Below are 27,937 nucleotides of genomic sequence, written 5' to 3'. Positions count from 1 at the left end.
CTAATAGTTTTGTTTGTAATAATTTTTTGTTTAACTTTTACAGTTCCCCCCCTCATTTTGGAGAAAGCTACGTCTTTTTATATGGCCGCTTCATTTAGCCTACTCAAAATTGTAATTCCATTCATGCAGAACGTTTAGGGACAGTTTTTTTTTAAAACTGATTTATATGGGGATCTCAAAACAAGATAATATAAATATTTTTTCCATTAAAAATTAAACAAATGTTAATTTTACCAGTTCTTAAAGGTTTCTTACGACCCTTAAAAGTCAAACCTACCTTTATTTTCCTTCTACGTCATATGACTGAATCGTGTCACGACGTCATCACCCTTCACGGAAGTCGGTGCGGTGATGATGGTGTCCCCGTTTATGTAGCAGCAGGAAGAGGATGTTTGCTTCCATTGAAAGAATAATATCACCTGCTTATACATCTTTGTAACGTAGTGAACTGCTGTAGAGTCTTTCTGCGGACCCGGTGAAGATTTAGACAGCTCACTCCCTCTCCCGGAGGCGGCCCGAAAACATGTCTCTATTCCAGTCGGCACTAGATTTCTTAGCCGGGCCCGGCTCCTCCGGAGCGGCCAGTCGGGACCAAAATGATTTCGTCGGACAAGTCGTTGAACTCGGTGACATGAAGCTGAGAATCAGGAGGGTGATCGCGGAAGGTGAGATACGTGCGCATCACAACAATAAATTTTGGTCACGTCTTCAGCGGCTAGTTAATGCTAGTTAGCTGAATTTGCTAACATGTTAGCATTTGTGAAATACCTCTAGTGGAGTAAGTGATAATATAGTTAGCAAGTGCAGGACAGTGAGCCACCGAGCAAACGCCAGGTGATAATTTGGTTTGGACTGTATCTAACAAGCGCTAAATCAATTTCCAGAATTAGGTACTTCAAGGAGACGGAATAGACATTTCAAAGTTAAACTTGACGTGTCTGCTTTGTGTTACCGCTTTACACCTCACTGAATGCTGTGTGTGTGCAGGCAGAGCTGCGCTTTACGTGTCCACCTTTACCGTCTGTCTTTCTTGGAAACACGGCACTTTTTGCTTCATGAGAAAGACTTGATAAAAGTGTGAGTCAGGCCTGCCGGGCCCGAAGATATGAGTGATGACGGTGTTGTTGATTACCAAACCAATTGATTATCTGTAACAGGGCAGGCTGGAAACTCTTTACAAGTTTCAGTCGAAACAGAGCGCTTGAAAAATTCTGCTGGATTGTTTCTTCTGACGTCAACAAGAGCGGCATTCCTGTGCCAGCACTGGTGCCTGCTTATTGAATTTTTTTTGTTAAGTATAAAAATATCGTCCCACGTTTGTGGTTAGGGCTGCAGTAGAAACAAGTGAATATCACAGATGCCATAAGGAGAAACCTACTGGTAGGTTTGTGACAGCAAGGAAGGGTCTTGCTGCCTGGATTACTGCTTTTTGAGCGTGTAATAAATATATCAGAGTAGACCAATTATGTACCAGTTTGGACTGATAGTTTAGCATTACAAAGCACTTAATTTGGTAATTGTCAACAGTTTAGTGTGATCTGATTAGTCGATTAGTTTGGTTTTTTATTTCGCAAACTAAATAGAAATTGTCTTCCGAGGCAAAAAGGAAAACGCTGATCTGGTGTTCCTGATTTTTAGAGGTATCACTGATTATTTGTTTTTGCTGTGTCTGGAAGTGGTATATTCTGCTTCTTGAGAGCAGGTGAGAAGAGAACATGGCATACCCTGTCAGGTTACACAACATGATCTACTCCAACATTTCACACAAACAATCAAATAATATATTTAGATCCATGATTACTGATGTGATCTCCACCTGGTGTCTTGCAGAAAAGTGCTTAAAATTTTGGCTGATTATAGCTTCAATCTCCCAACTGTATAACTATAACCTCCAGTTGGAAAGCCAGCATATCATTTCTTCCATAGCAATTTCCCAGACATCCAAAAACCCTTAAATCTACATAGGGCATCTTTTTATTTATATTGAATACACTTTTATATTCTTAAAAGTGTCTTGGAACACATCTCTATATATCTGTTTTAAAAACCTACTCTTTGACCTACTCTAGTAGAGTGGTCATGGTATATTATTTTATTTTGTATGATGCCCCCTGAAAGCTGCTATAAATTTAGAAACTGTGGAAAGCAGTTCACTCTGAGGGTTAAGGGTGGGCTTCAAATAAACATGCTCCACTTTTCCTTTAATTATCTTTTTCTTTTTTTGTCTTGCCTCCTGTATGGTGTGCACCAGCAAACATGACTATGTTGGCAAATAAGATGGCATTTACTATTGTCTACGGCTGATTTCTACGTGTTTTGTCACATCGATTTAAAGTTGACTGAATATGCAAAGCTAGTGTGATAAAAGACTTTAGTTAAGTCGTAGTTTGTCTTGTTTTTTAATAGAGAACATGCAAAATTCACACAACCAGGAGTCCTCTGGCTGTGAGGCATCATTGCTAACCACTGTACTACTGTTCTTCAGATATACTATCAACTTTCTCTCTTTATTAGTATAATTAGTATTGTGATTTCACTTCCTGGTCCACAATAGTTCGATTCAAACAGGTTAAAGGAAACGCACAAGACCTTCCAAATGAAAGCAAATGGAGTGGAGATCATTTTACACTAAAGCGCTGCCTGTTTCAAACTCCCGTCATGCAATTTCAAAGGTGTCTTTGTTAGGACCTTTTGCTGAGACAAAAACAATGGATTGCTGTAACCAGATGGTTCTGTTTTTTTGTTTTTGTCTACTACACCAGTTATAGTCCTACAATTGTATAACCCAGGCACACATATTGTTTCAGAGTGAGATTGAATAAATTAGTGTTTGATAAAGAAGGATTTAAGGTATTTTTAAATACCTTTCTGTATTTTTTTCTTAGACTCGTTTGGAAATTGGAGCAGAGAAAATTACCTTCTGTTTTACAAAATTGTGTAAGACATTTAATCTCCGCAGGGAGGTTATCAAAATGAGTTGCATAACACAACATAACCTGTAAGGAACAACACGCTTTGTTGCGGTATTTTGTGTGAGTTGAGAGTTGAAGCACAGGCAAATAAATAAATAAATGTAGGCAGGCACGAGGTCCCTGGTGAGAGTCCCAGAAAAAGAGGTTTTATGAGAACTGGGGAAGTGACCACCATACGCGCATGGACCTATGCAAAGCAACCCGTTAAAGATTAGAAGGCTGGTAGTTGATTTACTCATGTCTGTGGTAATCTTGGCATTTCCTTGTTTGGCTGAGGCTTGGTAAGTAGAAGTATTTGAGACACACACACCCAGACTGAAGTTTCTCCTTTACTAGTCACAGTGACTCGGGGAAAAGAAAATCAAAATAATGCAAAAATCGCCCCCCCCCCAAAAAAAACATTGTTCCACAAGTGCATCTGCTGTTTAGACAGTTAGCTTTTATTAATCCCAGATTGATAATGTTATGTCAGTTTAAGTGACTGGCTTTAAGCAGCACAGAAGTTTTTTGTAAAATATATTATGATGAGAATGGTGTTGTTCCCTATGACAGTAGTGTCTACAGAGCGGTATACTACGAAGGAAGTTCAACACCGTCAGGCTTTCTTAGCATTAGCTGGCTCAACAAAACCTTAAGCCATAGCTGGAGATAACGGGTCTCACAACAGTGGTTATCAACTTTCTCTTTTAAGCATGCTTTCCATTTCAGGCTCTGTGTGTGCTCACATAAAAAGGAGTGTTTTCATAGGTCACAACTCCTCCACACAGGCAGAGATCCTATCAGATAAAATGATAATCTAAAAAGAACAGCAATAGGCGAACAGTAAATTGATAGGATAAGATAAAATAAGATAAACCTTTATTAAGTCCCACACATGGGAAACTTTAAATTGCAACACTCTTGAAAATAAGACAAAGTATTGCTACTGAAAATCATTAATCTGGTGACTTTGCCGATTGTTTCTAACATGAAAGGTGCTCTTTAGAGCTCTGATAGTTTAAATTCGATACTTTTAAACATTAAATTAGGTTATTTGACAAAATCAATTTGTCAGCACATCAGATTAAAATACATTTTCTTGATTGAATACGTATTCTTGGTGTGTTCTCTGTTTTATAATTGCTGCAATTCTAGCAGTGTAAAAGAGAGTTAGCAACAGATTAGAATCAAGGATAACAAGGTTTAAACATTTCCTGCAAAACCAAATGAATACATGTTCCAGTGAGAATGCAGGTGTCCAGTTTGCATTGCTTTAACTTTACAGCTGGGCTTCATTTGTGATCTTACTAAGTTGCAGCTTAACAAGCTGCAGAAATGACACATATTCCCATAGGAGAAAATCTATATTACAGTTAAAACTTGCTGTAAATAAAAGAATAAGTAAAAACTTTAGACCAAAACTCTGAATGTAACCTGTGCCACTTTTTGTAACACAGAAAACTCATAGCTGTTAATGTTTTATTAATTGTAATTTATAAAACAGCCCTCTACTGTGTATATATGGAGAGCGATTATTATAGAAAAATGGATTTGACGACATTATAAGCAGTCAAGGTTTTAGCTGCATCTTCAATGAACAGGATACCCAGTAGGGCTTACAGTCAGTCAGTATTGCATGAAATCAAGTGGTGCATGTTGTAATGGTTCCATTCCCAAGTTAAAAAGGAAAACAAGCACTTGAACACAGCATTAATACAAAAACTAATAATGAATTTAAATATTAAACATGTCTTCCCACGTGGTTTATTAATTAATTATTAAGTGATTTTGTCATTTTAATTTCAGAATAATTTAAACATAGACGTTTGATAATAATCCAGGACATCAACTAGACAGTGTTAGAATATATCCTGGTCAGTATCACAAAACTCTTTCAGTATCCTGAACATTTGAGAATCGTCAACCCAACACTAAATCATAAAAAACTGTAAATTAAATCCTCATCTTCTTCTCTTTTTTTTTTTTTTTTTTTTCTTTTTAAGGTGGATTTGCTTTTGTATATGAAGCCCAGGACATGAGCAGTGGTAAAGACTACGCCCTCAAGGTAAGATGAGGTGTACTGACCCATACCCTCATTGTTAAAAATGTTCCACTGTTACGTTTTGGCTGTGTTGCTCATCACTGAGCATGTATTTGTTAATGTGCGTGTCATTGTATGCACTGTATTACCCAATGCATCAAATCAGGCACATTAGCTCTCCTTACATTGATTTTTACATCAGCACCTGCTTTTAATATGCAAAACAGACAAAGTACTGCAGGTTATTAGTACATGCACTTGTCAGCTTGTGTAATGCATTATTGTCTGCATTACACTGCTGAATCAAAACATGCCATTGGACGCGTCCCTTAACAGAAAGATTTTCCCTTTTTATCTATACAGCTGTACTAATGAGACAGTAACTTAAAAAAATGTAGGCTTAGCAATGTGGACGGCCGCTTACCAGGTAGTTTGTTGTTCATATGCAATATGCAATTATTGCAAGTCATTTTGTACAGAATGATGAAGCTCCAAACAATTATGTTTGCACCGTTTCCTACTTACTCAATTCTGTTCATGCTGTATCATATATATATATATATATATATATATATATATATATATATATATATATATATATATATATATATATATATATATATATATATATATATATATATATTTATTAGCTTCTCATTTAAGTATAAAAACCTCAAATGCTGAACAATTAAATTGTCCTTTGAGTGGATTTATCAGATAACCACATAAATTATCTTTAAAGTAATTGTAATTTTACTATTATTAATATTTATTTTGTTTGAAGCTAATGCTTTATAGGCCGTCTATTGCAGTATGCTAGTTCAGTCCTGTTAGGCATGTATTATGTTGATCACAGAACAAAGCAATGGTCTGTATGCATTTTTTTCCAGAGACTGCTGTCTAATGAAGAAGAGAAGAACAAAGAAATCATACAAGAAGTCTGCTTCATGGTATCCTTTAATTATTAATGAGTAAAGCACAAAAGTGTTTCTGTAAAAAGTTGTTTTTTTTTTTTTTTTTTTACTTCACACCTAATGTTAATATATAGCTGACACTAAACACCCATAGATCATCTGCCATATCTCTCTATTCAGGATTTCCTTCGTCATCACATCTCTCTTAAAATGCATCTGGTTAATTTTTTTCAGCTTTTGAGTAGTTTGCTTTTTGGACACCTGCTGTAATCTAAAACTGCGGATAGCTTAAACAAAGTAGGCTGACATGCGACAGGTGAAAACCAGCAGCTTCTGCCACTAGAAACTGGTTATGATTGTGATTTATGAAATGGCAAATTTAAGGCGAGGCTTGTCACAGCAGCAGTGTTTATTCTGTATGTTCCTTCACCTGCTGGCTCTATAGAAAAAGCTGTCCGGTCATCCAAATACGGTTCAGTTCTGCTCTGCAGCCTCCATCAGTAAAGAGGAGTCAGACACCGGGCAGGCTGAGTTTCTGATCCTCACTGAGCTGTGTAAAGGTAAAAACACACACTGCTACACACAGAAAGGCACTTTTCCCAGTTTTGTTTCTTTAGTGCTGAATCAGTTCTTACTCATTCATGAAATGCACATGCAGTAATTCAGGGGTGCTGGAACTGTTTCTGAGTAACTCCCACTGAAAGGCATTCATGATGAAAGTTTCCTGTCTGTAGCCTTCGTTTCCTGCTCTGCTTCCTTTTTGTGTAGTTACAGCAGCCAAGGTTTTTTTCATTCAGCAGTTTTTCAGCTTTCTGAGCAAATACCTTACTGCTTACCACAATAAGTATGTTAACAGAAATAAATCACTTGTAGGATGTGTGCAAAGCACTTTTTCTTTAATTTTGTAATTTTATTACTAAATACAAGACTTTTATCTACAGTTTCACATTCTTTTGTGTTTTTGTACCTCTTTCACCTCAGGTCAGCTGGTGGACTTTATTAAGAGGGTAGAGCAGAAGGCTCCTCTATCATGTGACACTGTGCTAAAAATCTTCTATCAGGCGTGCCGCGCTGTTCAGCATATGCACAAACAGAAGCCTCCCGTGATACACAGAGACCTTAAGGTTTGTCTGCCTCTGGTATTTAAAGGATGACTGATGTGTCAGAGAGGAGAATAAAGAAAAATGCACAATATACAGTGCAGTTATTTAGTTGGTGCTTTTACTTATGACCACGTTTTCATCATATCATGTGCTGCTGCCCTTGTTCTGTCTCAGAAGTCTTACTTATGGCAATTAAATGAAATGCTAACTCACTGCTTGGTTGATGTGTTGCAGATTGAGAACCTCTTGATTAGTAACCAGGGCACCATCAAGCTGTGTGACTTTGGCAGCGCCACCACAGTGTCACATTATCCAGACTACAGCTGGTCCGCACAGAAGAGGTCAATGGTGGAGGATGAGGTACCTAAGCATGCAGACAGTTCTTGGTGATCTTAACAGTGACCTGCTTATACACAGTGTCGGGAAGGTTACTTTTAAAATGTATTCCACTACAGATTACAGAATACATGCCCCAAAATGTATTCTGTAACGTATTCCGTTACGTTACCCAATGACAGTAACGTATTCTAAATACTTTGGATTACTTAATATATTATCATGCTTTTTACAACTACGTGAATGTACTATTGCTGTGTGATTTATTACTATTACCGAAGGTCCGCGGCTCCGAACCGCAGTAAAGGGACCTCTGACTAATACGGCAGGTTCCATGTCGGGCTTGTAGCCGAAAAATAGCTTTACTTTGTTGTGTGGGTCAACTTTGCTTGCGAGAGACAGAGAGAGGCGTTGAAAGACTGCTCCAGCGGAACTTATTGTTTTCGGAGGAAAACACAAACACAGTGTACAGTCGAGTCTTAATAGGTGCAGTGGTTATTATCATATTTACATGCTTCCAGCTCCCGTTTTTTCTCGGTGACAGCTCGTACTTTTCCACTATCCTTTTTTTTCCCCTCCTCTTGCTCACAGACACATAATGTGTATGGCGGTCCATTCTCCCTGTAGCACGGACTACACTGCCCATGAGGCTACGTTCTTTAGAGCTATGCCCGTAGCATTCTGCCTATTAGCTTAGCACAACAACAACAACAACAAAAAGGCGCTCTCTCACCCAGGAGGCACATAGTCGCAGAGAGAGAGCCTCGTCCTGTAACCATGGCAACCGTAACGCTGCCGCCTGGAACAACAGAACGTAGCTGTCAAACAAACCCAAACAATCCTGACCCACCACCGCAGTGTAATCCATTTATTTCAACAAAGTAACTGTATTCTAAATACCACCTTTTTAAACTGTAACTGTAACGGAATACAGTTACTCATATTTTGTGTTTTAAATACGTAACGGCGATACATGTATTCCGTTACTCCCCAATACTGCTTATACAGTACATGCGCTGTTAAGCTGTATTGGGTATTATATGAGATGATATTTTCTGAGTTTCATTAATATTGAAGTCTTATCTAAGATTTTGAACATATAGATGGATTAATATATGAATTCTAAAGTTATTTGATTTAAGTCACTTATTATAAAGCAGATTTAAAACAACAGGAGGAGGAGTCACCTCTCATTTCCTGAAATTTTGTTTCCATGGTGCCAGACTTTCTTTTAATTTTTTTAAGTGATCTTTAGCAATAGTTCTCTACAATAGTTTTCCAGGCTTTCTGAAGGTCTGTCTTTGGGCATTGGCTCCTTTCAATCGGAAATATATTTTTAAGCCACTTAACACTGATCTACAAGTCATTCATGCTTAAAAAAATTACTTAAATATAACATAACTGACAACTTAGCAAAGAATCAACTTAGGCAATTTGTTACCAGCAGCCTGTCTCAATAGCACATCATTTGTTCTCATTTCTTTAGTTGACAAAAAAAAGTAAGAAAAAACCAAAAAGCTATCTTCAGGAGATGAACAGTATCTCAAAGTTGTGTCCTTGAGAAATAAGAAAAGCCCTTGCACAGAACCTGAGAGATGCATCTGTCTCCTCAGTTGATCTCTCTACTGTTCGGTCTCAGTGGAAGGGTGTCTGTCAAGAAGCCATTCTTAAGAAAACCAGGAGAAAATGGCAAATTAAACAAGAGCTAGATTGAAAATCAGTTATGGAATGAAAAGGCCAGAAGAAAGGTACAGCAATGAGTGTCTACAGTCGTGTGTAAAACAGTGCAGACTGTAGGGGTCTTTTATAAATTGATGGAATTATGAAGGAATAAAAGTATGGTCAGATTTAGATTCACCATGTAATACCATCTGAAAAAAACATGCACTATAACTGGAACACTATCAGTCATAGCTTGGCCTCCCCAGAGCCTGAACCTTAACATTATTGAGGCAGTGTGGGATCTTTTTGACAGAGAACAGAACAAAAGGCAGCAAACATCTAAAGAACTTTGGTTTTCCAGGTTTCATGAAGGAGATTCCAATCTTGAAGATTTCCTAATGAAATTGCAAGAAAACTTGATAGCATAAATAAAGGTGGTCATAATGGGAAATGCACGTTTCAATAAATTGCTATTCAAACGTGCATTTCCCATTTTCTTAGCAATGCAAAGAAATGAGGGAAGCTCAAAATATTTGCACAGTACTGTAAATAAGGAAAGGAATCAAAAGTATCCATAAAGTTTAAAATTAAAAAAAAAACATGACAGACAAAGAAAAATGCTATTAAAGATCCTCAGAGTGAACTAAAAGCAAGAGATAAGCAGCGAATGAAAACGGTAAATAGTAATTTCATCACTGATCACAAGATTGTGTTGATACCCTTGAATATGTGATTAGAGATTAAAGGTTGAAATCTGCTTCACAGGTAGACATTTTATATGGTTTTAATTTTTTAAAGAAAACATAAAAGGAAAACCGCAGCCACTTTGATTTCATTTTGTTTCCTTTAGTTGCTTTGTAAAAAGTAGGATGATTAATTGAGAAGACAAAAATACACGTACAAAGACAGAGTGGGTCAGTGGCAGTATTGATATGGTGTTGAGCATAAACCAGAAACCTTTAATTGGATTAATAGCCAGAGGTCCAGGAAGCCCTAAACAATCATGTAAATTATATTTGTACCATAACCACACAGCTGCCCACTTACACACTGGAGCTTTGCCACAGATGAATTTCGAATGCAGAACACCAGAGGTCTTGGCTTGTAAATCTAATAGACTTCTTGTTTACCAGGCACATGTTGCACATAATAGAATAGAATAGAATAGCCCTTTATTGTCGTTGTACATCTACAATGAAATTATGGAGATGTGAGTAATGTACTCATCTTGTGCACTTCTTGTACAGCGCACATGGCTTTTTCAGTTCTGTCTAATCGGGAGAAAGAATTTTACAAAGATTTACAAACATATGACTTAAGCTTGATATTTGCTTTCATGTCAATTCATTTTAAAAAATGTTTTTCTGTAGATAACAAGGAACACCACTCCTGCGTACCGAACGCCAGAGATGATCGATCTCTACTCCAACTTTCCCATCAATGAGAAGCAAGACATCTGGGTCAGTCATTTTCAGACATTAGTGTACCTCCATTTATAATTTAGACACAACTGACTTTCTCTTCTTCTGTCTTTGTTTTGATTGTCTTTTGATGCATGTTTTTGTGTTTTTGCTGTAAACAAAGGAGTTTGATTATTGTACTGATCATGTGTCGTCTCACATGCAGGCTCTGGGATGCATCCTCTACCTGTTGTGTTTTAAGCAGCATCCATTTGAGGATGGAGCCAAGCTACAAATTGTCAACGGAAAGTACTCCATGCCTCAGAACGACATGAAATACACTGTGTATCACGACCTCATACGTATGTACTGCCCGTCAGGCACCAGTCCATTTATTAATCGATACCAGCTAAATGCCTACAAGATAAATCTGATGCCTTAAGCCACATTATACCTTTACCAGACTGCCAGATGTTTAGCACAATAGCATTCATGTAGAAATGTCATGCAATTCAATGCAGTACAAAAATGCATTAGTGATTTAAAAACTTTTAACAATGTTAGTTTGGTTAAACAGTATACAGTTTAAAGTAAAAGTCGGATTCTTTTTCTTTGTTCACCTTAATTTCTGTGTATGTGATTGATGACCAATCGGTTATTAATTAATTTTAATCAGCTTTCTGCCATTTTTATTAATATTTTTACAATTGTGTTGTCCACAAACATCAGTTATGCTATCATAAATTTTTATTTGTATCTTTTTTATAATCATACTAACTTCAACCCACATTCTACCCATTCTCCTCCTCTTCAGGTTCCATGTTGAAGGTGAACCCAGAGGAGCGTCTGTCTATTACAGAGTTGGTCAACCAGCTCCAGGAGATAGCAGCAGCACGCAACGTCAACCCCAAGTCCCCCATTACTGAGGTAAATGCGTGTTCTAAAAGTACCCTCGTCATTGATATAAGATGTGATAATACGGAAAAAAACACTGCACATTTACAGTAGTTATGGTAAGGCTTGCATGTCTAATCCTTTAATACGTGTAAAGTAGCTCTTGAATCTTCATCTTGAGTTCATCAGACGAGTTGGTAGCAGTTAAAACGTTTCTGCTCCAGGTATCGGTTTTGAATTGTTGACAGCTTTCACAAGTATTTTAGAGTAAACAACATGATTGGTTAAGGGCACTGAGTCTCATCCTCAGTGTGTGCCAGCCTGTGAAGAGGCTATTGACAGGCCAACCACACGGCTTCTTCCTCTGTGTGTGTTTGTGTAAATGTGCACATGTACACACACAACTTGAACACTCTCAAATTGCTGATGCGGTTACATTTGCTAAGCCTCACATACACCACACACAGACGCACAAACACACAAGCACAAAGGAGTCTGTATTCTCTTTCCCAGCGGCCTCTCTTGCCAGCTGGTAAGGTCTTAATGGGCCAAAAAAGAGGGAGAGAGACACACAGAGGTGAAGACTGAGAGAACTGAAATTTAAAGCAAACATGAAGTGATACCAACAGTTCAGTGGTAACACTGTGTTTTCATTGGCATGGTCGGTGTTGCTTTTTGTCACCTGCACCACAGTAGCTAATTGAGCACAATCAGATTTAAGATTTAATCAGGGTTTTGGAATAGAAATCGTTTTACGCTGCATGATGGCTGACCTTATTCAACCTATCAGCCCCAACTCATTATGATTCTTACCGCAAATCCTTAAAAATCCAGGTACTTATCACTAAATCCTCGGTCATTGTTGTGATTGACATAAAGCTGCTTTCAGTTTCAACATTTGCCAGGTTTACACTGATTTCATTGCATTTTCCTTGTTTTGTGCTGAGTTGGTCAGTGTCAGTATCCTGAACTAAATTTATATTAAAGTACCGTTTAATCATTAGGAAATTAGCAAATCAAGGCAGATAGACTTTTTTTTACATTTCTACAAATTTCTCTCTAAACTGAATCCTGATAAGGCTGGTAAGTGTGTGCAGAGTGAAGGCAGATTTGGCGATTGCTGATCTGATTAGGGTTAAGAAGGGGTTTCCCTGCTGGATGTAAGGAGATTATAATCCTCGGACTTCTACTCCTCCTCTTCCTCCTCTCCCTGCTGCAGTTCAGCACAGACATATGGAGAGGCTGAGAGGAGGGAAAGGAGAAAACTTGTGAGGGAAGTGAGACACTGAGAGGGAAATAAACAAGACAGTTACGCAGAGGCTATTTGGCTGTTGAACACAAACCCCAGATCGACAGCGATCATCTGGCACAGCCTGTTTTTAATTTGTTGTAATTTATCGACTTTTTGGAGTTACAGATTTGTATTTTATTGTTTTGGTTTTTTTTTTCATTCAGGGACCTGACGTGTGCTTAACACTTTTTTTTTCCTCCTCCTTTGTTTAAGGCGCTCTGACTGTTCATTTTCTATCAAGTTCCATTTTTATTTTATATATTTAAAAATTGTATATTTTTGGATTTTTTTTTTTTTTTCTTTTTTTGGATATTTTCGATGATGTTTTTCTTTCCCGGGGTGGTTTAGCCATTGTGGGTATTTTTTTTTTAAACACAGACAGTCCAGGTCACAGAACATCTTTCTTTCATCATAACTTTTTAAAATATTGTTGACCTGCTCGTTGCAATGTTAAGTACGTATTACTGTTGGCGTCCAGTGTATGATGGATATGAATGTCTGCAGCTGCTGGAGCAGAACGGAGGTTTTGGCAACAATGGAGCACAGCCATCAATGCAGATCCACAACAGCCATAACAATGCAGGTAAATTGTTTTTTACATTTATTTTCTTGTTGTTGTTGTTGTATGACAGGGTTTTGGGTCAGTGTTTGTTAGTTTGTGTTTTTATTTTGTTTATTTGTTTCAGGTGTTAACACTAAAGTATAGGAGACTAATACTGAAGTTCTTGAAAACACTATTATCGATATTTTTATATTATTGATATTTCATTCTTTCCTAAATGGAAATGTCACAACATCTTTATTTGCACATTTCATATTCATGATCTGTATAACCAGCTGTGCAGTGCATTTTAGTAGAGTTGCATTATGTTTCGAGAAACTGCCTACTGCTCATTTACTTAAAGTTGAGTTCTGTACCACATAATGCAAATCAGTAATGACCTACATACGTCAACATCTAGGCAATCCTCTAAACTACCTGTTGCTGATTTTAAAACAAACACAGATTGAGCACCTGCGGGGTTTCTATAAGTCCTTTTTTAAAAAATTAGTTTAAAAAACAACTCTGGCTGGTTTGTTTTTCGGATAGACGTTCACAGGCAAGCCAGTTTATTGGTTTCTGTTTAAAATCCCTGCACAAACAGCCCTAGCACAAATGTACTCAGGTCTCAGGCCTGATTGTAGAAGGCTGAGAGAAAGAGAGAGCACCTGTCAGTCGCTGTTTGGTAGAACACCAGTCAAATGTCTATTGGTGAGAAAATGCGTGACTCCTTTTGTTGAAAAATGCCCCTGTGGGCAGGTACCATTAGAAACTGCTAAATCCACATCTTTCCTATAAAGTTTATCATTGAGCTGTGATTGAACATGACATTTAATTTCTCAACCGTATCCCTGAAAGTCACGCAATAAACACGGTAAGCTGGTATGTTAGTCACCATCCAGCTGTTGACACATTTCATACACATGCCAGGTCTTGCATATACAAAGTCCTGTGAGATCAGTAAAGGGTTCCTCTTTGTCTGAACGAGGGCCCAGTATGATGTACTGTCAGGAAACCAGCTATTTTTAATGGTAGAACAAATCCTCTTACTTGTTACAATATCTGTTCAGGTTCCTGGCATAATGAGTCAGACAGTCACTATAAATGTTTCTCAACAATATTTTTTTCAATCTGTAACACACTAATTTTGATGTATCATTAGCCTTAACCTGCTAAGAGCCTCTTGTGTAGTATAATTAGCAATGTTTATATCACGGCTGATAGTGGTGTGCTCAGATTTCAAGTTGTTTTTTTGTTTTTTTTGTATGTGAATCTGTTGCAAAAGATAATTTGATTCAAATGCACCTTAGGAAAAAAATAAACATTACATATAGAGACCATGCATTAGTATGCAACAGTGTGACTGTCCCACCATACAATAACGTCTCATTTAAATGAAGTAAATCATGAAGGATATAAAAATAACTAATTTACGTGTTGTTTTTTTTGGAAGAAGATTTAGATTATTTATAGCATAAGCTCTAAGTGCTCGTTGGGAAAATTATATTTGTGTCTGTCTGTTTATCTCAGTGAGCATAATAGGCTTATTTTTCACATAAATATCCACACAGACTTGTACGCACACAGACACACACACAGACCTGCAAGCTGTCTCCTGTCCACTCACTAAGAGGATTTCTGCACTGCCTGTCAACCATCTGTCGAAAGGCAGAATATGTTTGCTCTTTCCTGTGAGGAGTGGCTCCAACTGCCTGTTGTTGCACCTCGGCATCAGGCAGCTGCATTGCAGCTAAAATAAACTGATTTTATCTGAAATATTAATTGGTAAAACGCTTCCTTTTGAGCCCTTTTGATGAAGCCCAGAATGTAATTAAGTATTTATATGTGCATGATCATTTGTCACAAGTGTCATTCCTCTTGCAGCTAATAGGTGCTGGGTGTGCTTTCACCAGCCAAACTGATTGTAAGTGCTTAATCTCAGGCATCGCTCTAAAGTCATTATATTTACCATATTCTTCTTTTCCTCACCATTTCTTATAGGTGTATATGACCCCGATCAGTCTGGCAGTGGCCTGTTTGATATCTTAAAGGGAGGAACAGAACGCTTTTTGACAAACATAAAGGATACTTCCTCCAAGGTCATCCAGTCAGTAGCTAGGTAAGAAGCCTCTCGTTATCGGGAGTATTATTGCTACATTTATTTATTTTGCACTTTTGTCATATGTCTTTCAGTTAATCTTCATCATTATGTATGTATTTTTTATTTTGGGAGTTAACATACATTTCAGTTAAACTTTTCACATTTGACATTGGTTATGTCACGGGGTCCCCTTCCAGACCTCTCCCGGACAAACACAGGCGTAGTCGGTAAGGTATTAGTGTGGATACTTTATTTGAAACGGCCTCCCCAGTGCATAAAAAGATGGTTACAAAGACATAAAACTGAGATCCGCACTACACAGCCTGTATGTTACAACACACTCCCCTTCATATCCGGCTCGCCGTCTCTTATATCCCGTAACCCCTCCCCCTTGGCGTCACCACCAATTCTTTATTCTAACTTTAATCCCCGTCTCCCTCCCCCAGAATTTCTTTTTCATTATACACTCACAAAACATATACATTGATACAGGCTCTCAACTATTTCCCGGAAGTCTACCCGACTTCATATACACATTAACGGCCCACGTAATGAGGCCATTCTCATGACGGTCCAGACCCACGTGAACTCATTATTTAAACCCCACACCCCCATACCATCGGCTTGCGTCACCCTGCACGATTGGCGATCTAATGGTGGCGGTGCCATACTCAGCGGACTCTGCCTTGAGACGGGTCACTCCGTCACAGTTATTATAACTTAAAATAGTTCCACTACGGTATTTACTTTGGCACTGACAAATTTGAATTTCCCGTAATGAAAGGATGCACTTTTGGTCCTATAACAAATTTTTAATTCAGACATCCAGCAAATGGCAACCATTTTTAAGCAATACTGTTTCTCAGTCATGTCATCATCTGTTATCATGTTTCATCATAGTTGCAAAGGCCTAATGTGAAAGCAGTTGTCTGCGTATGTCTCATTCTCACTCATACCCTGATCCCAGATTTACCTTTAAAAGGAACATTTTGTTGTCTGCTGGTCAAAAATGTGGTTCTACACTCAGATTTCATGTGTAAGGTCCCAGGAAATGACACACAGTTCATCTGTCCTCCCTTTATTGACCATTGCTATACAAGCAAGTCACTGGATTTTCTGGACTGCTACACTTGGCTGCACTGGCCAGTGAAAATGGTAATGATTGCTGAAGGTATAGAAAGATTAAACAGCAAAGTGTTCCTTTCATAGTCCCATTATCCGCATCTTTAAAGATTTGCCGTCTCATTTGGTTTTGCCATTGACTTTTTTTGATGATTTTGTTTTGTTTTTTTGTTTTGTTTTTGTTTGTTTTTTCTTCCTCTCTGTCTCAAACCCTCATGGTCCCACTATGTGTCCATCTCCTAGCAACCCAAGGTAAATATGGGTCAGCGGAATGCGTCAGTCCATGCGTTACTCTGTGTTCTGTAGTGTGTGCTTGATTTAGTAGGAAAGAAATGTTGCACATCTTCTGTTGCTCAGTGCCCACCATCCTAGCTTTCTGATCCTAACATCACACATTCAGTAATTCAACTGAGTGAATGCAGAGCATGATGTGAATGGACAAATTCCCATATATATTGGTGAAATAACTGGAAAATTATATCAGCGAATGACACAGTAGGGCAGACTCACTGTCCGTGAGTTTTCCAGGAAACTATTTTCTGCAAATGTAAACTCATTTTATGAGAACTTTGTTTAAAGATAACTAGAATTGGTAGCATAGCAGTGATGGCCTTCGATTAAAAGGGTAAAGTACTCATTAACTTCAATTAAATGGCCCTTAATATAGCAATCATATTTCTTGCTATAAAGTTTAAAAAATATGCATTTTTCTTTTCTGTCTGAGGGAAACAACAACAACCTTTTGATTTTTGCTTGTTATTTTTGTCAAATCAAGTGTGATAGCTCATTTAGTTCAATTGATTTCTTACTTTTAGATAACTTTTATCTTATAACTCCACTAACATATCCATAAAAAAATTCACATGTTAAAAATAATTTAATTTTTACATATCTGTATAAAACTGATGTCATGGACTTAACATTAAGCAGTAATTAAACAAACAATATAGAGCTTAAATGACTTGTTAAGCCTGAGCCTTCGTCTCTGATTCTTCAAACCATGTGACAACACTTAACTATGGACTTGCTGAGTAACTATGTCTGGAACTGAAGATAATGAATCCATACAAAAGTAGGCCAAAATAAGCATCCAGCTTGAAATATTCCATTTACTGAAATGTAATGAAGAAATGACAGTTACAAGGAAGGTAAAGAAAACCATCCAATACAACTGCATATTTGCTGGAGAACAAATGCAAAGTCACATGACTGCAGGAAGCTGTCGTTTTGACACTGGAGTTTTGGTGTAGCTTGACTCAGCTGTGCTTTTATGATCTACATGGAGAATCCCATGATATCCAGTATTACTTTTAATTTAACTTCAGCTCAAAAATCAAAAAGGCTATTTAATTTACATTTGACTGTTTTCATCTGTTTCACCTTTTTATTACATTTCTCTTTTCAAACCCGTTTTATCTGCTATCTGAATCATCACATTTAATTAAGTTGTCATTCAGTTGCATGTTTTGCTATTGCTTTTGTTTTTTGGCTGTCTTTTTCCTTTTAGGGTTTACCTTAACTCAGAATGTCCATATTGTTTTAATTAAAGTAGCTTCGGCATGGGTTGCAAATGTATAATTGCAATCGCAACTTTATATGTAGGCTGTGGTATACAAGTATGAGTGACTGTTTGACTGAATGTTGGAAGTTTTATTATGGTTCCACTACTTACCTAATATCATTTTCACTTATATGTCTTAATTTGCATCATCTATTTATCCTAATACTGATTAATACAGATGAATTTAATCATCATAGATGGGCTAAGCAAAGAAACTGAGCTATGGTTTGTTTGTCTGTCCTAAACTGTGCAGTAGAAATCAGGCTGTGTTCTTTTACCTGTTGTCATTGTTCCAGTATGATTGCATGTGCAGTAAGATCCAATGAAACCTAACTACATAAGTTTTTACTGCCAGTATTACTTAATACTCACTATTTGTAGTAATGAAAGTTGCCGTAATGAATGCTGACAACAAGCATCTGCCAAATGCTTGTGCTATAATAAAGACTCAGCGGAAGGATAAACTGGGGACTGTCTTAATCGATTTTGCATAATTATTGAGGCAATATTCATCAAAACTGTTTAAAACTTTGTACTGAATGGCTGCTCTGGCAGAGATTAATATTTTCAGTTAATAATATTTCAACATCTGAGATTCAAAACCAGAGTTGAAAAGTTTTTGTCCAGCTTGCATCCGTTGGATTTTTTTTTTCCAGTCTCCCAGACATTAATCACCAGTTTAATTTCCTCTATTTTCTTAAATGTATCATTTATGCTTCTAACTTTGTTTACATACTGCTTTTATAACGGCACTTGTCATTTCTGTTACAGCTATGCCAAAGGGGACCTGGATATTTCTTACATCACCTCCAGAATTGCAGGTAGGTAAAGTGCCCGAACACTTTAGCATTCAGTGACTATTATTTGATTGTCAAGTAATTTAATATTACAGAACAAGCATAGCATCACTGGTTACCCGATTCATACATGCCTGTAATGAACGTGTGTGTGCGCGTGCAGTCATGTCTTTCCCAGCAGAAGGGGTGGAGTCTGCGATAAAGAACAACATTGAGGATGTCCGTCTGTTCCTCGATTCACGTCATGCTGGCCACTACGCTGTGTACAACCTCTCCAAACGATCATACAGGCCTTCTCGATTCCACAACAGGGTATGCACTTTGTGATACAAGGTTGTGTTGGTGTGGGAAATAACTTAAACCAAGGCTAAATTATAGCTTTGTGTTATACTTTGTTTACTCTCAATGATCACAGGTATAGTAGTGTTTCTCTGTGCTTTTGTCATGCATAAGCTTATTATTGCCACAACAGTAGCTATTGTTGAAGCATGTGTCCTTGTTACGTCACTATTTCAGTAATTTGCATTATTTGTGCGCACGCAGGTTTCAGAGTGTAATTGGCAGCTGCGTCGTGCCCCTAACCTCCGCAGTCTCTACAGCGTATGTAAGAACATGCATCTATGGCTCAAACAGGACCAGAGGAACATCTGTGTGGTACACTGTCTGGTAAGTAAGTCAGTCCTTTGAGCCTGCGCTTGTAGAGAGGAGTACATGGTGTCAAATTGAATGGAGTGTCACCTGTCATAAATTTAATGTGTACCCTTTCTGTGTGCAGGATGGCAGAGCAGCATCAGCAGTGGCAGTTTGCTCCTTCCTGTGTTTTTGCCGCCTTTTCACCACTGCTGAGGCAGCAGTCTACATGTTCTCAATGAAACGCTGTCCACCAGGCATAGCACCTTCACACAAGAGGTATTGAAAAATATTCAAGTTAAAATGTGTAGAAAAGAGGACTGGTGTGTGTTGGTCATCCTTAGTAGGTCATGTATCAAATACTACATGATCTCAATTTTGCAGGTATATAGAGTATATGTGTGACATGATGGCAGAGGAGCCCATCATCCCTCACAGCAAGCCTGTAGTTATTCGCTCCATCATCATGACACCAGTGCCACTGTTCAACAAGCAGCGTAATGGGTGCCGGCCATTCTGCGAAGTCTACGTTGGGGACGAGAGGGTGCTCACCACATCACAGGAGTATGACAGGATGCAGTAAGTTTGTTTTTTTTTTTTGGTTTGTACAAGGATGGCCTGACAAGTTTCCCTTTATTTTAACAATCTAACATGTATATTACTCTTTTCCTCTCACAATCTCATGTTTCAGGGATTTTAAGATGGAAGATGGGAAAGCGGAGATTCCTCTCAATGTTACCGTTCAAGGAGACGTGCTGGTGGTGATCTATCATGCAAGATCTACGCTGGGAGGACGTCTGCAGGCAAAGGTATAAATACAGACACCCTTGCTTAAAGCCTCGAGGTGGCAATGAATATGAAGAAATGCACTTTTCAGAGCATTTATAATTGTCTTTCAGATGGCGTCCATGAAAATGTTCCAGATCCAGTTCCACACAGGCTTTGTACCAAGAAATGCAACGACTGTCAAGTTTGCCAAGTACGTATGTTGTCTTGATCCATAACATACTGCTGCAGGTTATATTTTCTTATTATTTATTAACAGCTGAATGTGGTCTTCATTGTTAAACTTTTACAGCTGCACTGCTTGTAACAAGTAATTTAAACTATACTTTCTTCATTATTTCTTTTTTATCTGCTTGTTGTTTTTCAGGTATGATTTGGATGCCTGTGACATCCAGGAGAAGTACCCAGACTTGTTCCAGGTCAACTTGGACATTGAGGTTGAACCCAGGGACAGGCCCAGCACCAAGACTCCTCCATGGGAGGGCTTTCAAACCAAAGGCCTCAACCCCAAGATCCTTTTCTCCTCTCGTGATGAGCAGCAAGAGATCCTCAGCAAATTTGGTACATGGCTTTACTTGGCCTGAATGTTAGTTTAGTAGTGGAGAAGCATTGGTAAAAAGTGTTGTCATCTGTTTATTTTATTTGTATATTAGATGTTTTACTTCTTACGTGGCTTTAAGGTGCTTTTAAGTTCTTCTAAGTTTGCTTCTACAGATGAAATAAACTTGGATCCTTTATCACTGCAGGTAAGCCCGAGTTGCCTCGTCAGCCAGGTTCTTCAGCGTTTTATGACTCAGAGTCGGCCCAGCCAGCTCAAACCCCAGACAGCTCCAGTGCAACAGAACCAGAGTCTCCGATGAGCAATGATACTAATTCCAGCAACTTTTTCCAGACCCTAGACTGGGAAGGTAATGTACTGTCATATTCTGTTCTGTTAATCTGTAATGTGTAATTCTATTAATCCGTGTAGCATTTTCTTACAAACCTTTCTCTCTGGAAAATCTCACTGACTAGCTTCCTGTGATTATAGATGTACGTAGCGCTCAGGATGCCTCAGACAGTCAAGAAGGAGGATATATGAATGACCAGGAGGATCTGAGTGATCAGTCAGAAGGAGAGTCCTATTCTTACTCTGCCACCAGTGGAGAGCCAATGTCACGTGACCACAGCGAGCCGCTGTTTGATTCTGACTTTCAGGTGCAGAAAATCTTTGGCTGGCTTGTATTATTTTATCAATAAACTATTACCCCGTTTATCACACTGTTAATTACTACCAAAATTCTTTATTTCTTGCATCCATGCATTTCTTTATTTTCTTGGTTTCCTTGTCTCCTCTCAGACGGCTTCTCCTGCAACACAGGAGGCTCCTCCTGAAGACACAGCTGACCTCTTGGGGTTGAACTGTGACCCTCAACCTCCAACCATGTCCTCAACTTCGTCCTCTGCTCCACAACACGGAGATCAGGGAGGAATGAAAGCTGCTTCTAGCAACAGCGACCTCCTCAATGACTTATTTGCACCTCCTGCTGGTCAGACTGGAGCAGTGCAGGAAGACTTGTTCTTCAGTGGGCCAGCCAGTGGAGCCACACCAGACCAAAAACGTAAAAGCTGAGGCTTCACACATGCTTACTGCATTATTCTGAGATTTCTTGGGTTGCACTTAATAAATATTTCCTGTCACTTTGCCTGTGTTGCAGCCATGGGGGATCTTTTTGATCCGTTTGGGATGGGGTCGGGTTCTGGTGTTGGCTCCAGCGTTGGTTCATCTCGACAAGCCTCTGGACCAGACCTGTTTGGAGACTTGTTGGGTTCTGATAGTTCAGCAACCAGTGGATTTGGTTCAGCTCACAGCAACGCCACTCCTGCTTCCAACACCAGCCTCTTCAACCTCAGTAAGTACATCAGTTCCTTGACGTCCAGCTGGATTTCATATTCTTTCTTCTGGTAACATTTTGTATTTACACTGGAAAGAGTCCGTTGTTGACACTTAGGATGTTTGTGTTATTACAGATAAGCTTGTAAATGATACCCCTAAAATGACATCATCAGCCAGCCAACCAGACCTGCTGGGTGGGTGGGACAGCTGGGCAAAAGGAACCACTGCTGGCATGAGCACCACTGCCAGTAAACCAAGTTATACCAACACAGGTAGGAGAAACCTTTCTTACAGATCTTTTGGTGACTGAAAAATTTTGAGATTTAAAGCCAAAATCAAAATTGAAACCAGATAAAAGTGTTGACTTGTATATTTTGATCATTTTAGCTTCTGGTATGCCATCCATGTCAAAGGCCAAGTCTCAGACCTTTGATCCTTTTGCTGACCTAGGAAACCTGAGCTCCAACTTGCCAGGTAGGAGCTCAGGTAAGCTGAGGAGTTATTTCCATAAAAGAGGAAGACTGTCAATCTTATAAGCCTTTACATTTATCTCATCTCCATCTTTTTCCTATAGGTTCCTCCAGCAGTAATCTTTCTGGGCCATCCTTCAGCACAAAGGGTCCTTCTTCCTCTTCTTCCTCTGCTAAGCCTCAAGCTCAGCCATGGCAGTCTGCAAGACCCACCTCAGCCCAGAACAAACCTTGGATATCTGGATCTGGCCCCAAAGGGTCTTCAGCTTCTCAGCCTGCAGGAACCCAGTCCTCTAAACCCAACTACAACCTTAACTTCTCCAGTGTGATCGGTGGGAGAGAAGAGAGAGGAGTTCGTGGGCCTGGATTTGGTAAGAGAGACATGATTACAATACTAGTTATCTATTTTGAACAAAACAATAGCGGTGATATTACAAAGTTAAATTAAGTTTTTATAATTTAGAAAATTAAAAATGAGTAGAAAACCGATTGATTCAGTTAGTTTGTCCAGAATTTTGCCTTGCACTGTATGTAATTAGCAGTAAGCAGGGGGGAGACCATCAGCAGCTTAAAACAGAGGTTGGAAACTAAAAAGATGGAATTTGGAATATTTATGTTCATTACTTTGCTGATTTTCAGTTATTATTTTATATTTCCCTGGTCTTCTCATAAAAGGCTTCTCATTTTATGACTAACCCTAATAAATGCCCATAAAATTTCCATATCATAAATAATTTCGTTTTATCTGTGCTGCTGACACTCAGGGCCCAAGCCAAAGGTAAAGGAGGATGATTTCGGGGATCTGCTGTCAACTCAGGGTTTTGCTTCTAAACCTGACAAGAAGGGACCAAGGACCATTGCTGAAATGAGGAGACAGGAGATCACAAAAGACATGGATCCTCTCAAATTACAGGTAGGTAGCAAACTGAACACATATGTGAAGTCACTTTTATTTATATGCCACATTTAAAAACAGAAGTGCATTAAGATATAAATAAAATCTAAAACTCACATAACCATGACTGCAACCATAAGAGTTAAAAGGTAAATGTGCTAAAAACATGGTTACAGTAAAAAGGAAAGCAAAAATTAGAAGTGAATAAATGCATTTACAAAAACATTCAAATATAATAGAATTAAATTATTAAAAAATAAATGAATGCATAAAATTGGAAACAGTAACCAACTAATTAAGCTTTTATAACATCAACAAAAATGATAGAGACTTGTCTAAAGGCAGCAAAAAATTGGCAGATCTTTAGAAATGGCTTGAAATTTTCAGCTGTTAAATATGATTTATTATGTTGCATCTGTTTCATGTCTGCAGACAACAATGAAAGTCACTTTTTAGGCAGTAGTGGTGGGCTAACAGGAGATGATGGGAGGATGAGCTAAGAGACTTGTGGCAGAATATGTGAAGGGCATGTTGGACACTTACAAACACACAGTGTGTGGCCCTGGAGAAAAATCTAATCCTTGTGAAAAGAGTCACCATTGTCCACTGACACAAAAAGCCAGCCAAGGATGACGACCAAGAATCTCGGTTTCATAGAAAAAAAGAGTCAAGCAATGATAATGTCAAAAACAACCAGATTTTCCAGTGTTTGCAATGTCATCCCATCTATATGCAATATCTGTTTATGAACTGCAAACAGCAGTGCACTACTTTTCTCCAAATCATCATTCAACATGCCTGGGCACCCAGTGAAAATTGTCCCCTTACTGGTGACTTTTCCATCTTTAGCCTGTGCTAATAATGCGGTGTGTACTGTGAGCAATCAACTGATTTCTTGGAAACGTGGTAGAGTTGTCTTTTGTTTTTTTTATTACAAAATCTGTTTGCATTGTTATTAAAAAAGAGTGATTCAAAGAATGGTCAGAATTGGACATCTCTGAGTTAATGAACATTTTGGGCTTGGCCACGTTTTTGCATACTGCGTCACACATGTAGCAGGTGATTTTACTAAACAACAATAAGATTGGGTACAGCTAGGATGCCTTTTGGCAGGTTAAACTCTGCTTTCATCAGCTCACTCATACAGTAGCCTCCAAGTAGTAAAGATTTGTTTTGTTATCATGCTGTAGATCTTGGACTGGATCGAAGGGAAGGAGCGAAACATCCGAGCACTGCTGTCAACTCTACACACAGTGTTGTGGGAGGGTGAAACGCGCTGGAAGCCTGTGGGCATGGCAGACCTGGTGTCAGCTGACCAGGTGAAGAAATACTACAGGAAGGCTGTGCTGGTTGTCCATCCTGATAAGGTACAGTATCAAATACTGTGAAAGTGCTTTAAAACTTAAAAAAAGGTGCAGCTCCTCTGTTTGTGAAACAACAGGAAATGAGATGAATCTCGAGTATGAGTTTACGGTCTTCTTTCAGTATGAATGCTCTTGTTTTTCTGTTTTTAATTCAGTATTAAACTCCAAACCTTTGAATTCTCTTCAGGCAACGGGCCAGCCTTACGAACAGTATGCGAAGATGATCTTTATGGAACTGAACGACGCCTGGTCAGAGTTTGAGAACCAGGGATCCAAAGCACTCTTCTAAAATCCTGGCCTGGATTCCAGCTAGACCAGACCAGACCGGACCAGGCCGGACTGGATTTGGCCTAACAAAACAGGAGACTGGGCCAGATTGGACAGGACTGAGCCCACATTGGGCCTTAGGGGCAAAAAGCCTCTGAGAGGTGTCCTCTCTTCCATTCCCTCCCCCCTCCTTTACTTTCTTCTGTTTCTTCGATCAAAAAAAAAGACCTTTTGCCTCATGTCTGGCTGTAATGAAAGTTTCCTTGCTGGTCTATAAACAGCCAGTTAAATAAACATTGTGATCGGTCTTAAACTCACTGCCTACCTGCATGACTGCCTGAGTGGTGCTGCAAACATCAGGAGGAAGGATTAAACAACAATCACTGAGAAGACAAAGTGGGAACAAAATCAGATAATACAAGGACTAAAATTATCAAGACGACTATCATGATAGTGATATTCAGATAAAACACCCCAACACTAATACATTAGCTGTAGCTGAATAGTTAATTCATTTGTGCTCGACACTTGTGCAAACAACCGGTCCTTAGCTGAGTGGCAAACCTGAACTGAGTGTGGCTGTAAAATAGCTAGCATGTCAGCCAACATGAACGTTTGCAAAATGTTGTCCTGAAAAATAAGTTTTTATGTTTAGTTGCCTCAAAAGAGCCAATGCTGCTGCTGAATCATACTTGCTGTAGCAGGGATTGGATTTTTTTTATAAAGATCCTGCAGTAATGCAGAAGTAGGATTTAAATCTCCCCAGGATTTTTAAACATAAGATCTATTGAAAATGACCTGTATTACCTGTACTGCTGCACCTTCAGGGGTGAAGGCTTCTTTGGAGTTTGTTCTCCAGACAATTGCCTGCTGAACACTACTAGTGCTGCTTGTACCATTCTAATTTATTTTGCTGCACACACTCCTGAGATTGATGTTAAATCATGCTATAAACTCAAGTGGGCAGTCTGTTGTTTTTGAAGTGCTCTTTTAATCCCTCCCACTCAAGCTACACCATGTAGCTAACTGCATGCTCTCCTACACCAGACCTCTAAACAACTTGAGGTAGTATGTTTGATTTTTTTTTTTTTTAAACCAGGGTAGTCCACATGGGCAGCAGCTTTTCTTCTTTTTCTTTTTTTTTGGATGAAGTGCTCTTTTTCTTGTAGCAGAAATGGAGAAGGGATCTCCATCGTAACTGTCATTAAGCCCTCTCTGTCTCTTTAAACTTCGCCCACCTCCAGCATTTAGTTTTGTTTTTTGCAAGAGGAGTAACTAAAGGATCGAAAAAGAGAAAATGGTGATTTAACCTAGTTGCTCTGTGTTTTCTTGTTTTTTTTGGGGGGTCCATTCTGTGTCTGTGTCTGTTTGCTGATTAATCATCACTTCAGTGTAAATATGAAAGTACTATCCATCAGGTGGTTAAGAGAGCTGTTTTTTTTTTTTGTTTTTTTTAGCTTCATGGCTGGTTGTGTGAATGGTTGTGTGTGGGTGTGTGGAACATAAAGAAACCTTGTTGGATAAAATGCTTTCTTGTCTGCAACCACATTTTTCTTCTTAATTTAATTCTCAGCCTGTCCCGCACTTTGTTATTATTGTTGGTTCACGACTCTTTCCAACTCATTTTACCTTGTTTTCCCTTTTTTTTTTTTTTTTTTTTTTTTTTTTTTTTTTTTTTTTTTTTTTTTTTTTCTTTCTTTGTATTTCACATTTTACCTCATGGACCAATCAAATCACCTGTTTTCTTATTTATTACTATTTTTTGGGGGGGAGAGGGAGGGAGGAGGGGTTGGTAACATGTATTCGTGCATATTAATGGCACAAATTGACCTAATATATATATAAGTGGAATGTGATGAGTTGAAATGGGGAAAGTGGTTATTTGATCACAGTGAGCCTCTTTGTTACTGTCATTCCAAAGTATCAAATATCAATACGAATGTGCTTTTACAAATATATATATCCTCTCAATTGTTATGTGCTTATCAGTTGTCCATTCATTTGCCTTTTTTTTTTTTCTCTTAAAACAACTTTTCAAATTCTTGCTTCTGTTTTCCATTTTGAAATTTTGTTACCATTCAAACAAGGGGGCCAGCAAAATGAAAAGAGGTAAAAGTTATTTTGATGCTTGAAGTTTACTTGAGTCTCTCATCCACAATATGACATAACAGTATAAAGAGTGTTGATGGCAAAAAAACAAAAACAAAACTACACATCGCATCGGCAGTGTGCTGTACCAAATTACATCCTACTAATATGAATGTAGATTTCATTGCAAAAACAAAAAAATTAAAATCATTTTGACCTGAGGCAAATATTTGGTTGTTTTCTTTCTTTTTTGGTGGGGTAAGCGGAGCCTTCACATTCAGAACCAAATAGTCTTCTAAATTAGGAAAAGCTCATAAGTAACTTTAATTAGGCCTGGGCATGCATCCAGGATGGAGCTCCAGGAAACACAAGTGAAAGATATTTAACTGAAGCCAGGATTTTATCCGGTTGGAAGAAGCCAACAACAGAAGATAGAAGAAGGGATCCAGGCACGATGGATCCATTGTTTATGCCAGATTTTACATGTTGCAGCAGAAATTGAGATTCAGCAAACCAGGAAGTGTTTTTTCCAATCTTCTGCTATCCAGTTTTGGTGACTGTAACCCGTTTCCTGTTCTTATTTGAGTTACTGTTGAGTTACTGTTGCCATGTTCAAAGACGTGCAGCTCAGGTTGAAGTAGCTTGCAGACTTCATGCTATTTATTGCAAATATTCTTTCACATCTTCTGGCCCAAATGCAATTTCTGAAGCTTTGTTCCCTCTATTATTTGTCTTTTTCAGCTGCACTCTCAAGAGATAAAAAAAAAAAGAAAAAAAAAAAGAGTTTTACTAATAATTTTCTGGAGAAAACAGGCATAAAGTTCTTTAACAGTCACAAAATAAAACC

The 27,937-nt window shown here is 38.4% G+C and overlaps 1 protein-coding gene across 2 annotated transcripts; it reads left to right on the top strand.

Moving 5' to 3' along the window:
* Positions 1-340: 340 nt before the first annotated feature.
* On the top strand, positions 341-26,715 carry gak (cyclin G associated kinase). 2 transcript variants are annotated; one of them, XM_086315077.1, is made up of 29 exons: positions 341-665; positions 4,955-5,016; positions 5,883-5,942; positions 6,352-6,466; positions 6,888-7,030; positions 7,244-7,369; positions 10,378-10,467; positions 10,634-10,769; positions 11,222-11,334; positions 13,097-13,175; positions 15,135-15,252; positions 18,689-18,738; positions 18,878-19,026; positions 19,258-19,380; positions 19,490-19,623; positions 19,729-19,923; positions 20,036-20,153; positions 20,244-20,323; positions 20,498-20,691; positions 20,877-21,038; positions 21,161-21,327; positions 21,470-21,731; positions 21,828-22,022; positions 22,141-22,278; positions 22,394-22,480; positions 22,581-22,847; positions 23,241-23,389; positions 24,562-24,738; positions 24,923-26,715. In XM_086315077.1, exons 1-29 carry the CDS (start codon positions 524-526, stop codon positions 25,022-25,024), a joined length of 3,933 nt encoding a protein of 1,310 aa, XP_086171203.1. In that variant the 5' UTR covers positions 341-523; the 3' UTR covers positions 25,025-26,715. The 2 variants fall into 2 exon arrangements, with proteins under 2 accessions (XP_086171203.1, XP_086171202.1); XM_086315076.1 differs by having other exon boundaries at positions 22,394-22,492.
* The last annotated feature ends 1,222 nt before the right edge of the window (positions 26,716-27,937 follow it).

The sequence above is a fragment of the Aulonocara sp. 'chitande type north' Nkhata Bay genome, linkage group LG12 (genome assembly GCF_057382095.1).
Source record: "Aulonocara sp. 'chitande type north' Nkhata Bay isolate Kocher_YH1m ecotype deep benthic linkage group LG12, A_spYH_male_GT1.1, whole genome shotgun sequence".
In the NCBI taxonomy this organism is placed as follows: domain Eukaryota; kingdom Metazoa; phylum Chordata; class Actinopteri; order Cichliformes; family Cichlidae; genus Aulonocara; species Aulonocara sp. 'chitande type north' Nkhata Bay.
This window is presented reverse-complemented; position numbering and strand designations above follow the sequence as displayed.